Here is a 15323-nt window from a genome sequence, read left to right on the forward strand (position 1 = left end):
AAACTATCCTTGTCTCTATCAAGTCTTGTTCTATGTTATTGAAAAGAAACAAACTTATCTATACAGAAAGAGAAAATATATGTATAAAACTGACGTATTCAGAACTGTGTGTTATTTTAGCTCGACGAATTTTAATAATTTTAAAAGCTGTAAGTTCATATTAGTACTAGATAATGATCAAATGTGTGTATAGAGAGTATTCATACATATATGAAATATACAATTCCGGATACGTCTATCCGGAAAATAATCAATCTTGTGCTCTTGTGTTTTGTGTTAGATATGCTATTATTAAAAATAGTATTCATCATTTAAAAGAGACCATCATAAGGAGTTGCCTACTAAGCAGCACAGTCTTTCGAATGTTCAATCTGCAGAAAATGTCACATACAAATTAATCCAACGTTGAAATAAATTAATTCCAATTTTACGTATCATTAGAAAGGAATTTTATAGTTGATGTCGTTATCGATAGAACTGCAGTGTACTTTGTCAATATTAATAATTAAATAATAATAATTTCTAATGATCAAGTCTATATAATTGTTTTAAGAAAATAGATTTATAATTAAACGTTATAGAGATGATTATACAACGTTAAAACAAACTCATTTCAGTGGGAAACTTCAATTGTGATAAATTTTAATAATCGTTGTCATTTTAACATTAACAAAAAGGAAGAATTCAAGAGATATTGAAAGATGACAGATAATCAGATTGCCGTTAATGTTTAAGGAATAAGAATGGCGACTCCCTTTGTTCGTATTAGAAGAATAGGATAAACCATCGTATTAGAAAAATAGAATATTTAATATTCGTTTAAGACTTATTTTGCATTGTCTGCTGAACAGGATTGATAGGGACAGTGCTCGTACGGCCGCGATAAGAAAGACGAATATAAATTATTTAATAATTAATTCTTATTTCCGTCAGCGACGTTAATCGTCCTGAGAAATGAATTAGTAAAAGTAAGTAAAAAAAAAAAAAAAAAAAAACATTCTCTTCAAATGGATAATTTATAATTGTATTTATTTTAACATCATAACTAACTATTATTTAATGAATATTTCATACAATTACGAATTCGAATTGATTGTTCACTATCTTAGGGTAGAATTCTCATTGTAGAATCATCAAGGAATATTTAAAATAACTATATTTTTATGTCAAACATATTTCCAATATTTTCGATTCTTTCTTATTAAAACACTGATATTAATATTTTTGTCTTTATTTTTCTGTTTCAATACATCACTACAATCTCGTGCAAATAAATGATGAAATTGAATATTTGTATCTCTATAACATTCTCATTTTGCGATTTCAATAAGTGAACTCTCATCGACTCCACGTAATGTTGTCATTATAATCAGTGTTCGTTGATAATTTATATAGGTTTTCAGATCTACGAATAAAACAATCACATCTATTTTACTTTATTCCTGATATTATTAAAAATAAAGTTAATTAATCGATCGAATTAATAATTAAATTGATAAAAATAAGATTAACGAACACAATACAAATTGTTCGCAATTGATAATATTTCATTAAACATACTATATTATAAATGATGACAAAAATATATATTATGCTATTCATAATAATTAATAATTTTAAAAATACTAAAAACCATTTATGTTATATACGTAAAATTATAAATCTATGTTACATGAATGACAACAGATGAAGGTAATCTCTCTAAACTCTTCATTTTTATCTGTATAAAACTGTTGTTGCGCACAAATAAGTGATTTAAATTTGAATAACTATATATCGACATGTTTTCGATGCTAGTAAAGAAATTCGATTGTAAATTAAGATAGCGCAGTTTTGTCAAAGTATTCATCCATGTAGCAGGAAGAGTAGTTAGTTTATTTTCCGCAAGATCAAGTTTTTTTAACATATTCAAATTCAAGAAAGCATTTTCCGAAATTATCGAAATACGATTTCCACGCAAATTTAGTGTTTTCAAACGTCCAAGACGCGCGATGTTATCCGACGTGATATTGGTTAGATTATTATATGCTATGGACAGATCTGTGAGAGAAGACAAATGGTTTAAAAAAGATAAGATTGAAAGAGTATTATGATCTAAAGAAAGACGTTGCAAAGATTTCAATGTTTCAAAGTCATCTTTATAAATGTATTTAATTTTGTTTGATGACATATCCAAATCAACAAGATTTTTACAATTTTCAACTCCGCAAGTCCCTGAATAATAGCTCTTGCAATTACGAATAGACAATACATTAAGGTTATCAAAGTCTCTAATATAACTTGTTATAGTATTATCATTAAGAAATAAAGCAGAAATATTTTTTGGAAAATACAACGGTTTAATATTATAATCATTTCTTTCAAGATATATAACTTGTGTTGACGGAGGAATATTGTCCAAATATGTCAATCTATTACCCGACAAGTAAAGATGCGTTAAACTGGGAAATGAAGATTTAAAATACTGAGGTAAATATTCTAAATTATTTCCGCTAATATCCAAATGCGTGACATGAGGTAGGAAACTTTTTAACGGTATTGCAGTGTCAGGATATGAACGTAGATTTTCATAATCGTACGCAACTGTTTTTGAAAAAGCTCGATGTAAGTTTAGTTTCACTAATGAAGTGTGGTTAAAATAATTTAAAAATTTGTTGAATATATTCTTTGCAGCGTTCTGTCCAAGATTGAGACAGATCAAATTTGGAATAGCTTTGAAAGCATCCGGAGAGATATCAATGATAGAGTTGTCTTCGAGATTGATAGATCGCACGTTCGCGCTTTCGATGAAGTTTTCCCTTAAAACGTTTATTCCCATTTTAACAAGTTTTACGATTTCATAATCCGAATTATCGCACTTGTCCATAGGTTCTTCGAAGTGAAGACTAAGATCTTCTTCGAAGTTCTTCGAATAAATTGATATCGTCGTAGCAAATACACCGTGAATGAAACCCATGCTAATAATAGCCATATGGGTAATAAACGTACTTGATTGCCACATTATGAATACAATCTGTGAATAAAAAGCAATTTCTAATCAGTTATATTGCTCCTTTTGTATCAATACGAAATAATATTTTAATACAATGAAAAAATGTAGTAACATTCAAGAGTTCTTGTAAATTAATTCAAAAGCTAATTCGTATGAACGTATTGTTGTTTTATTTATCTCATGTCGTAATACAATAAGACTATAATTATTTTTATTATATTTATCAAATTATATCTTATACCCAAAAGACATAAACATATATATATAAATACATGAACTCGAAGAAATATAAACTATTTTATATTTTAGTTATTTATAAATCCTCTTTAGATAATTCATTGTCTTCCGACAGTGAAATCAAATATATGGTCGCATTTTCAGGTAAATTTCGCAATTTTTCAGGTTTCATATGAATGAAGTTATTGTTCATTAAGTCTATCCTTATTACTGGCAGAGATTCGATTAGCGATAAAGATTCCAATAATATAAATTTGTTATTCGACAAATTGAGATAACGTAGATTTCTTAAATTATTAGCCCATCCGACCGGTAATTTAGCTAAATTATTACTTTCTAAATATAGTTCCTCTAATGATTCCAATTCAGAAAATGTATTTTTATGAATATTTTCAATTTTATTATGATCTAAATACAATTTTTTTAAAATCCGAGCGTTGCTTATATCTTCAGAGCCTATTTCCCGGATATTATTATGAGAGACATATAAAACGGATAAGTTTGACAAACGACTTGAACTATTAATTGAAGATAATTCGTTATGATCTAAATATAGGTTTTCTAATAAATCTAAGCCATAGAAGACTTCTGGTAAAATATGTGCTAATTGGTTATTCGAAAGATTCAAAGTAACTAATTCAGGTGTATTCTTAAAAATAAACTGATCTAAACTGTCTATTTTGTTATTGGATATAGAAAAATATTTCAATCTTGGCATTTCACCTATACATACATATATATTATAACAATATTTATTGATACCTTCTATGTTATTATTATCTAATCTTAATTCAATTAAATTCGTAAAATAACGTAGATCGACGTTTGTCAAATAATTATTACTCAGATTGAGATGCGTTATGTTTTGGTTGAATAGTATAGAATTATCATAGTAATTGTAAAATTGATAAAGATTATTATTAGATAAATCTAAATGCTTTAATTTAGGAAATGCTGATTTTCGATTAAACTGATTATACGAGTTCTGATGACTTACGGGCCATCTGATCGATGATATTTTATTACTACTTAAATCTAAATAACGAAGTTCGGGATATTCTCCCATAATTTCCAAGTTTATATCATAATAAGATATCGATTGACCTGCCAGTACCAACACTTTTATATTATCATGACCGTTAAAGGAAAATAAAGAGGAAATGTAGTTTCTTCCCATATTTAAATATTCTAGAGATGGTAGATTATCAAAAGCACCAGATTCAACCGATTCTATTCGATTTCCATCAAAGTTCAAACATGTTATGAACGGAGTATTAAGGAAGTCTTTTCCTAATACTTTTATAATTGTACTTGAAAAATTGAACGATACATTGAATCTCTCGCAATCTATTTCCAAGATATACTCCTCCATATCTGAATCCTCCGTCGTATTTATATGCAATGATAATTCTTTCTTCTGTCTTAAGTCTCTCTTATATATTTCATTGCTATCCGAAACTAATCGGTTGGCATAACTTATCTCCAACGATCCTATTGCGAATATCGTTAGATAAATTAAAATAGAATATGAGACACGTACTGTTTGCTTTTTCATGATATTCGTATCCTGGAACATTAAATGCATAGGTTTTGAAAAAATGCTACTTTTCATTCCGACAATACTATTCGAAAATTAAAAAAAAGCTTGAATACACATTATAAGATCACTTTTTCCACCATACTTAGAACATTTTGATGTTAAGTTTTGAACATGCTTCATATAGCAAATTAAATTTTTTCGTACCTATCAAAAATTCTAGAATTCATCATTCATTATACAAAAAAATTATTTAATTCGAATTAATGTATGAACATATCTGTGATGTCATTGTATTTACTTATGAGAAATATTAAATAATTCCAAAATACGTTCACTAACAATATGGTTACCAAGGTCCTCTTATAAATATTTAAGTTTAATAATTATCCATATTATTAATTCAATTTATTTACTTATGTATTCCTTAGATATATTTACCTATATAATTCTGATGAACAGATCGCACAAGTGATTTAAATGACTTTGGAAGAATTTAAATTTTACGAAAAATTCAACTTCTTCTGTCGGTAGACCTTTCAGTTTTGAAAGGATGTTAATATCTGAGTTCGAGATAGAACACGACGTGATTCATTCCTTTTTTATGAATCATTCCTAATACACGTGATCAGATCAGGAGCGTACTGACAAAATTCAGAGACCCTTATTATTTTTCGTACAAGAAGTCAAAGAAATCCTAAGAATAAACTATAGAAATATTATCCCACATACAATAATTGAATATTTTTCGCCAAATTAATAGTTGAAGTCTCGTGTTTCTTTCATAGGTTTAGCTCGTGACTGTTTTGCTTATATCTTTTGAAAAAGATGGTCTGATTGAATATACTATAAAATTGTAAATGAAGTATCATGGATTTTGTAGCTGTACGATTCATCATTTTCTTTCTTTATTGGATCAATGTATACAAATGTAATCAATGAACTTATTCATTTTACAATTTAAATTATATTTAAAATTCAAATCCAAAAAATTAATCGCTTATCCTTTCTACATGTAAATTATCATTAACGACTGAAAATCTATAAAAATGATTAAAATAAGCAGTAGCGTTTGTTTCTGCAATTTATATATTATTTTAAAAATCGATTTATTCAAATCATTTGATCTCAATTTGTAAATATGTACAATATATCTTCTGTACATACATTAATAATAAAAATAAAACAGAAAATGTTTAAAAGATGTAATTGTAAAATTTGTAATTACATTAAGTAATTAGAATTTTGTAAGTATATTAAGATAAATGAAGAAAACTAACTAAAATCCCATTATATCTATTGTTTCAAAATAGATATAATCGTGATGGGGATATATTTACAAAAGCAGATTAATAGCAATAAGTCAAAATAGATATAGTATTAAATTGAAACTAGACAAGGAATAGTAACATCAAAATTATAATATTTATAATATCAATTAAATTAAACGAATAAACTTATCTTAAAATATTATTCTATTTTAACTTAATTCATAATTTTTTATATACTTGTCAATGCTCCTTAATATTCTTTTATTTTTTAAACTCTTTAAGTTTAGTATAATCCTTCAAAGTATCATTTTAATTCAATAGAAGATATTCAAAAGAATAAATTTTCTAATTCACAGAACGTCATACATTAGTCTGAGAAAAGATACATTGTATAATGTAAAGTACACATCTATTTGTGTGTCTGTGGGTATTATTAATATAAGGAACAAACTACATATGATATCTATGCAACAATTGTAACGATGATTTAAATCTAATAAAAAAAAAAACATTATTACTTTCATTGTTATAATAAATAATTGTTAAAATTGTTAAGGAAACGTTTAAAAAAAGCTTACTTATCTAAATGATTTGTTGATTCTTCCATTCTATACCTATATATTCTATAGTATCATGAAAAAAATCCATTAATATAGTCTCTAATAACTTATAAGAACAGAACAGCTGAAACATATTACAAATTAGAGAACAAGAAAATATAAAACATTTTATATAAATCATTTCTGAAGGTAATACATGTAAAAATATTATACAAAAGTATTAATCAAAATGAATATCTTATAAATTGAATTTAAAAAATTATAAAAACTTAAATAATTAATTGAATTCGTTATTTTTTAAATGTACCAAAATATACAGCCATATGCTCAATAGTATTTCCTTAGTATCTTAAGATGCAAACTCAACTAATATCAATTGTCCAGATCTCGTCACTTGGAAATAACTGTATACGAAGATTCAATTTATAATAAAAATCTAATAAAATTTTCTAAAATAAATCAATAACGGCAACAGAAAACTCCATGACAAATAACCTAAAAAGAATACAAATTCTTATACCATTCTATGTAATAATGAACTTTCAATAAATTAATCGTTATAAAATTAGACTAAAAATGTTATGTAATAAAATACGTAACTAAAACAAAATTAATCAATTCTTTCGTAGAATTCACCAAAATGCTGTAATAAAAATTAATATCTCTTTCCTTCAATGTATTCGAACGCTCGGCTGTTCTTAATCTTACACTTGTTTTGGAGAATTTCCTGAAAGCATACACACTAATGTTTATTTCTATATCAAAGGTTATGAAACTATCCTTGTCTCTATCAAGTCTTGTTCTATGTTATTGAAAAGAAACAAACTTATCTATACAGAAAGAGAAAATATTTGTATAAAACTGACGTATTCAGAACTGTGTGTTATTTTAGCTCGACGAATTTAAAAAATTTTAAAAGCTGTAAGTTCATATTAGTACTAGATAATGATCAAATGTGTGTATAGAGAGTATTCATACATATATGAAATATACAATTCCGGATACGTCTATCCGGAAAATAATCAATCTTGTGCTCTTGTGTTTTGTGTTAGATATGCTATTATTAAAAATAGTATTCATCATTTAAAAGAGACCATCATAAGGAGTTGCCTACTAAGCAGCACAGTCTTTCGAATGTTCAATCTGCAGAAAATGTCACATACAAATTAATCCAACGTTGAAATAAATTAATTCCAATTTTACGTATCATTAGAAAGGAATTTTATAGTTGATGTCGTTATCGATAGAACTGCAGTGTACTTTGTCAATATTAATAATTAAATAATAATAATTTCTAATGATCAAGTCTATATAATTGTTTTAAGAAAATAGATTTATAATTAAACGTTATAGAGATGATTATACAACGTTAAAACAAACTCATTTCAGTGGGAAACTTCAATTGTGATAAATTTTAATAATCGTTGTCATTTTAACATTAACAAAAAGGAAGAATTCAAGAGATATTGAAAGATGACAGATAATCAGATTGCCGTTAATGTTTAAGGAATAAGAATGGCGACTCCCTTTGTTCGTATTAGAAGAATAGGATAAACCATCGTATTAGAAAAATAGAATATTTAATATTCGTTTAAGACTTATTTTGCATTGTCTGCTGAACAGGATTGATAGGGACAGTGCTCGTACGGCCGCGATAAGAAAGACGAATATAAATTATTTAATAATTAATTCTTATTTCCGTCAGCGACGTTAATCGTCCTGAGAAATGAATTAGTAAAAGTAAGTAAAAAAAAAAAAAAAAAAAAACATTCTCTTCAAATGGATAATTTATAATTGTATTTATTTTAACATCATAACTAACTATTATTTAATGAATATTTCATACAATTACGAATTCGAATTGATTGTTCACTATCTTAGGGTAGAATTCTCATTGTAGAATCATCAAGGAATATTTAAAATAACTATATTTTTATGTCAAACATATTTCCAATATTTTCGATTCTTTCTTATTAAAACACTGATATTAATATTTTTGTCTTTATTTTTCTGTTTCAATACATCACTACAATCTCGTGCAAATAAATGATGAAATTGAATATTTGTATCTCTATAACATTCTCATTTTGCGATTTCAATAAGTGAACTCTCATCGACTCCACGTAATGTTGTCATTATAATCAGTGTTCGTTGATAATTTATATAGGTTTTCAGATCTACGAATAAAACAATCACATCTATTTTACTTTATTCCTGATATTATTAAAAATAAAGTTAATTAATCGATCGAATTAATAATTAAATTGATAAAAATAAGATTAACGAACACAATACAAATTGTTCGCAATTGATAATATTTCATTAAACATACTATATTATAAATGATGACAAAAATATATATTATGCTATTCATAATAATTAATAATTTTAAAAATACTAAAAACCATTTATGTTATATACGTAAAATTATAAATCTATGTTACATGAATGACAACAGATGAAGGTAATCTCTCTAAACTCTTCATTTTTATCTGTATAAAACTGTTGTTGCGCACAAATAAGTGATTTAAATTTGAATAACTATATATCGACATGTTTTCGATGCTAGTAAAGAAATTCGATTGTAAATTAAGATAGCGCAGTTTTGTCAAAGTATTCATCCATGTAGCAGGAAGAGTAGTTAGTTTATTTTCCGCAAGATCAAGTTTTTTTAACATATTCAAATTCAAGAAAGCATTTTCCGAAATTATCGAAATACGATTTCCACGCAAATTTAGTATTTTCAAACGTCCAAGACGCGCGATGTTATCCGACGTGATATTGGTTAGATTATTATATGCTATGGACAGATCTGTGAGAGAAGACAAATGGGTTAAAAAAGATAAGATTGAAAGAGTATTATGATCTAAAGAAAGACGTTGCAAAGATTTCAATGTTTCAAAGTCATCTTTATAAATGTATTTAATTTTGTTTGATGACATATCCAAATCAACAAGATTTTTACATTTTTCAACTCCGCAAGTCCCTGAATAATAGCTCTTGCAATTACGAATAGACAATACATTAAGGTTATCAAAGTCTCTAATATAACTTGTTATAGTATTATCATTAAGAAATAAAGCAGAAATATTTTTTGGAAAATACAACGGTTTAATATTATAATAATTTCTTTCAAGATATATAACTTGTGTTGACGGAGGAATATTGTCCAAATTTGTCAATCTATTACCCGACAAGTAAAGATGCGTTAAACTGGGAAATGAAGATTTAAAATACTGAGGTAAATATTCTAAATTATTTCCGCTAATATCCAAATGCGTGACATGAGGTAGGAAACTTTTTAACGGTATTGCAGTGTCAGGATATGAACGTAGATTTTCATAATCATACGCAACTGTTTTTGAAAAAGCTCGATGTAAGTTTAGTTTCACTAATGAAGTGTGGTTAAAATAATTTAAAAATTTGTTGAATATATTCTTTGCAGCGTTCTGTCCAAGATTGAGACAGATCAAATTTGGAATAGCTTTGAAAGCATCCGGAGAGATATCAATGATAGAGTTGTCTTCGAGATTGATAGATCGCACGTTCGCGCTTTCGATGAAGTTTTCCCTCAAAACGTTTATTCCCATTTTAACAAGTTTTACGATTTCATAATCCGAATTATCGCACTTGTCCATAGGTTCTTCGAAGTGAAGACTAAGATCTTCTTCGAAGTTCTTCGAATAAATTGATATCGTCGTAGCAAATACACCGTGAATGAAACCCATGCTAATAATAGCCATATGGGTAATAAACGTACTTGATTGCCACATTATGAATACAATCTGTGAATAAAAAGCAATTTCTAATCAGTTATATTGCTCCTTTTGTATCAATACGAAATAATATTTTAATACAATGAAAAAATGTAGTAACATTCAAGAGTTCTTGTAAATTAATTCAAAAGCTAATTCGTATGAACGTATTGTTGTTTTATTTATCTCATGTCATAATACAATAAGACTATAATTATTTTTATTATATTTATCAAATTATATCTTATACCCAAAAAACATAAACATATATATATAAATACATGAACTCGAAGAAATATAAACTATTTTATATTTTAGTTATTTATAAATCCTCTTTAGATAATTCATCGTCTTCCGACAGTGAAATCAAATATATGGTCGCATTTTCAGGTAAATTTCGCAATTTTTCAGGTTTCATATGAATGAAGTTATTGTTCATTAAGTCTATCCTTATTACTGGCAGAGATTCGATTAGCGATAAAGATTCCAATAATATAAATTTGTTATTCGACAAATTGAGATAACGTAGATTTCTTAAATTATTAGCCCATCCGACCGGTAATTTAGCTAAATTATTACTTTCTAAATATAGTTCCTCTAATGATTCCAATTCAGAAAATGTATTTTTATGAATATTTTCAATTTTATTATGATCTAAATACAATTTTTTTAAAATCCGTGCGTTGCTTATATCTTCAGAGCCTATTTCCCGGATATTATTATGAGAGACATATAAAACGGATAAGTTTGACAAACGACTTAAACTATTAATTGAAGATAATTCGTTATGATCTAAATATAGGTTTTCTAATAAATCTAAGCCATAGAAGACTTTTGGTAAAATATGTGCTAATTGGTTATTCGAAAGATTCAAAGTAACTAATTCAGGTGTATTCTTAAAAATAAACTGATCTAAACTGTTTATTTTGTTATTGGATATAGAAAAATATTTCAATCTTGGCATTTCACCTATACATACATATATATTATAACAATATTTATTGATACCTTCTATGTTATTATTATCTAATCTTAATTCAATTAAATTCGAAAAATAACGTAGATCGACGTTTGTCAAATAATTATTACTCAGATTGAGATGCGTTATGTTTTGGTTGAATAGTATAGAATTATCATAGTAATTGTAAAATTGATAAAGATTATTATTAGATAAATCTAAATGCTTTAATTTAGGAAATGCTGATTTTCGATTAAACTGATTATACGAGTTCTGATGACTTACGGGCCATCTGATCGATGATATTTTATTACTACTTAAATCTAAATAACGAAGTTCGGGATATTCTCCCATAATTTCCAAGTTTATATCATAATAAGATATCGATTGACCTGCCAGTACCAACACTTTTATATTATCATGACCGTTAAAGGAAAATAAAGAGGAAATGTAGTTTCTTCCCATATTTAAATATTCTAGAGATGGTAGATTATCAAAAGCACCAGATTCAACCGATTCTATTCGATTTCCATCAAAGTTCAAACATGTTATGAACGGAGTATTAAGGAAGTCTTTTCCTAATACTTTTATAATTGTACTTGAAAAATTGAACGATACATTGAATCTCTCGCAATCTATTTCCAAGATATACTCCTCCATATCTGAATCCTCCGTCGTATTTATATGCAATGATAATTCTTTCTTCTGTCTTAAGTCTCTCTTATATATTTCATTGCTATCCGAAACTAATCGGTTGGCATAACTTATCTCCAACGATCCTATTGCGAATATCGTTAGATAAATTAAAATAGAATATGAGACACGTACTGTTTGCTTTTTCATGATATTCGTATCCTGGAACATTAAATGCATAGGTTTTGAAAAAATGCTACTTTTCATTCCGACAATACTATTCGAAAATTAAAAAAAAGCTTGAATACACATTATAAGATCACTTTTTCCACCATACTTAGAACATTTTGATGTTAAGTTTTGAACATGCTTCATATAGCAAATTAAATTTTTTCGTACCTATCAAAAATTCTAGAATTCATCATTCATTATACAAAAAAATTATTTAATTCGAATTAATGTATGAACATATCTGTGATGTCATTGTATTTACTTATGAGAAATATTAAATAATTCCAAAATACGTTCACTAACAATATGGTTACCAAGGTCCTCTTATAAATATTTAAGTTTAATAATTATCCATATTATTAATTCAATTTATTTACTTATGTATTCCTTAGATATATTATACCTATATAATTACCTATACAATTTTGTATACCTATATAATTTTGTTGAATAACTAATATATATAATCTTAGATGACTCTAAAAACTTTAAACTTTGCATAAAATTCAATTTCCTCCTTCTTGATTGACACAATTTTAACGTCTGACAGTGAATCAAAAGTTAGATAGTGCAATAATACAGAGTGGGACAATAACTTTTATCGCTTTTATTATCTCTGTGTTTCTTAGAGATATGGAAAAACTTTTACGGTACGCAAAGGCTCATAATATGGCAATAATAATTTTCTCGAGGAGAAATGTAAAAATATATGAAAGTTAACTATGTCTTTTTAAATTGTTTGTATATGTTCGATTTTATTGGTCCTTGACGCTTGACATTCTCTATAAAAAAAGAAAAAAAAAAAAAGTATTAAGATATATTTTAATTAAAATATTGCTAAGAAACCATCACTCTTTTGCTACTACTATTTACTTATTTCTATCCGTACTACATTTTAACCGGATTTTAATGTTTTCTTAGTAATATAACGATAATATTGTATATATTTCTATGCGTAAAGAAATTTTTCTTCCCCCTTTAATCAATCTTCACTGTGTAGATCTCATGAAATAATACGATATTAAATTTACTTAAACACATTGGCACATTTTTTTTATTAACTTTGCTCTAAATTAGTATCTAAAATAAGTAAACATTTACAATGATTTATTTATATGTGATATAATAAAAGCAATAAGAAGCAATTCTGATATATTTGTAAAAACAAATGTATTATATAAATAATAATATTCTACAAATCTAGCATATCTCTCTTAGCACCATATTTTAATAATATTTTAACTGTAATTATTTAAAATTAAAACAAAGACAATCGATTATTATTCTATTTATGATTACAATTATAACTCACTATTCAAAATCAAATGAATTTGCTTTTTTTATGTAAATAGAAAATTCCTATACGAAAATACTTATATTGCGGAAGTACTTATACTACTAAATATTACTAAACGAAGTACTTATATTGAAAAAAAAAACAGCACAGAAATTGCTTATTAAACTCAGTCGATCTTTTTTTCGACGGAAACTTCTTTTTTTAAATCGTCCTGCAAACCAGGTGACAATTTTTTATTTTCCACATTTTCAACCAACGAAGGATTTTCATATTGATGTTTTATGTGCATCCATAATCTCTGAAAAAATTTATTCCCCCTCATTATTTGATTCTTTGCGTACAGTGACTAAAAAAAAAAACTATTTGGACATTAACTATTTATAACTCCAGAATTTATAATTAGAGTTAGTTATTTTATTTATTTAAAGAAATATTATTGAATTATTGAAAAACATAATTATAAAATCTATCCTCAATATATATTATTTAATCACTATAAATGCTTTTTTAATACATATTATTGATAATACATCATTGATGTCCTTCGACAAAAAAAAAAAAAAAAAAAAATTATATATAATCTATATCACTTACTCCATCATTTATCCACTCAAAAATGGATTCGCAGAGATAATCGTAGGTTCGTTCAAAGAAAATACTTGTTACGACTATTCCAAGAACATACGTAGATGTCCGTTTAAAAATATATCGATAAAGTAAGCGTCTTACCATGTCTCTTTTTTTTTTTATACTTTCCATATCTTTGAGATCCAAAAACCGTAATATGAAGTTCGCTCAAACAGATAACATTTTATTCTTGAAGTTGCTGTTTATCAAACGACAACAATTATAATGCAGAGTAGCGTTTTTCAATTTTTTTTTGTCGTAGGGCCAAAAGAAAAAATAAATTTGTTTGTATTGATATCATTATGAATATGTTTCCTTACACATTTTTTTATCAAAACTTCAATTATAACAAATCACTCAATTTATAACAAATTTCACGTAGATTGGATAAAAATAATAGTTGTTTTTTGAAAAATTACATTTTCGAAAAATTTACACGCAAAATAAATTTTTAATATTATTGATTGTAAAAATAAATAAAATATTTTGCTCGTTATATTATTTTATTAATATCGTTATATTTCTAATGTAAAAAATAAAATTAAATGAAATAAAATTAAGTTTTATAAGACTAAATAAATACCGACATAATTTATGTTCTTTAATTAATTAATGTATACTCTTAGAAAAACATATGTATTTGTATATGTTCATATTTTTTAATGCGCTGATAATGTTATTATGTGCATTTATTATATAACATTTTCTAAATTCATTTTTGCAAAAATCGTATGTTTCTCTGTAATGGCTGCGTTTCGATATTGTTTAGATATACGTACATGTTTATTTTTGTTTGCTATCTTTTTCTTTCAATTTTTATCACTGAAACATGATACAAAACCGCTCGTTGATCTCTAAATAATACAATATTTACATTGTCACTTGTAACAACAGAACAAATCTTAATGCAAGGTGAAACTAGAAATATTATGTTATTTGATAATATCTTTGTATTAATATATACTAAAATTTTTCAATGAATTATGAAAATTAGATTCATTTCTAATTTAAAGAAAATATTTCTAATAATATAAACGACGGTAAAATATTATAAATAAAATATGAGAGATATATACTTATCAACAAATCCACGATTTTATCACAAAGAGATAACTGTATAATGTATTTTCAAACGGAATTCTATCTAACATTTATTTATAATTATTTATAATTACTTTTATCGGTTTAATATTTATTTATATTTTACTTTCAATCGTAATAAATG

At 26.0% G+C, this 15323-nt stretch overlaps 4 protein-coding genes and 1 long non-coding RNA gene across 7 annotated transcripts; all 5 read right to left on the bottom strand.

The window, feature by feature from the left end:
• Positions 1–1083: 1083 nt before the first annotated feature.
• LOC146873128 (uncharacterized) lies at positions 1084–5340 on the bottom strand. The gene is given in 2 exon segments (XM_085655900.1): positions 1084–3013; positions 5208–5340. A coding segment is annotated over 1 exon segment (1365 nt). The 5' UTR covers positions 3002–3013; positions 5208–5340; the 3' UTR covers positions 1084–1636.
• On the bottom strand, positions 3131–5344 carry LOC146873129 (uncharacterized). The gene is made up of 2 exons (XM_085655899.1): positions 5208–5344; positions 3131–4796 (listed from the first exon to the last, which is right to left on the bottom strand). Exon 2 carries the CDS (start codon positions 4782–4784, stop codon positions 3306–3308), a length of 1479 nt encoding a protein of 492 aa, XP_085512025.1. The 5' UTR covers positions 4785–4796; positions 5208–5344; the 3' UTR covers positions 3131–3305.
• Positions 5345–8380: 3036 nt separating this feature from the next.
• On the bottom strand, positions 8381–12707 carry LOC118449556 (uncharacterized). Its single transcript, XM_085655906.1, is given in 2 exon segments — positions 8381–10382; positions 12578–12707. A coding segment is annotated over 1 exon segment (1365 nt). The 5' UTR covers positions 10371–10382; positions 12578–12707; the 3' UTR covers positions 8381–9005.
• Positions 10610–12743, bottom strand: LOC118449555 (osteomodulin-like). Of its 3 annotated transcripts, none has more exons than XM_035884304.2 (2): positions 12608–12743; positions 10610–12165 (listed from the first exon to the last, which is right to left on the bottom strand). In XM_035884304.2, the coding sequence occupies exon 2, from the start codon at positions 12151–12153 to the stop codon at positions 10675–10677; it is 1479 nt and encodes a 492-aa protein (XP_035740197.2). In that variant the 5' UTR covers positions 12154–12165; positions 12608–12743; the 3' UTR covers positions 10610–10674. The 3 variants fall into 3 exon arrangements, with proteins under 3 accessions (XP_035740197.2, XP_035740199.2, XP_035740200.2); XM_035884306.2 differs by having other exon boundaries at positions 12590–12727; XM_035884307.2 differs by having other exon boundaries at positions 12578–12711.
• Positions 12744–13511: 768 nt separating this feature from the next.
• LOC146873130 (uncharacterized) lies at positions 13512–15028 on the bottom strand. Its single transcript, XR_014981959.1, has 3 exons — positions 14878–15028; positions 14066–14297; positions 13512–13769 (listed from the first exon to the last, which is right to left on the bottom strand). It is a non-coding gene; the product is annotated as an uncharacterized LOC146873130 (long non-coding RNA).
• Between the last annotated feature and the right edge of the window lie 295 nt (positions 15029–15323).

Source organism: Vespa mandarinia, chromosome 3, assembly GCF_050613455.1.
Source record: "Vespa mandarinia isolate Hongniang chromosome 3, ASM5061345v1, whole genome shotgun sequence".
Lineage (NCBI taxonomy): Eukaryota > Metazoa > Arthropoda > Insecta > Hymenoptera > Vespidae > Vespa > Vespa mandarinia.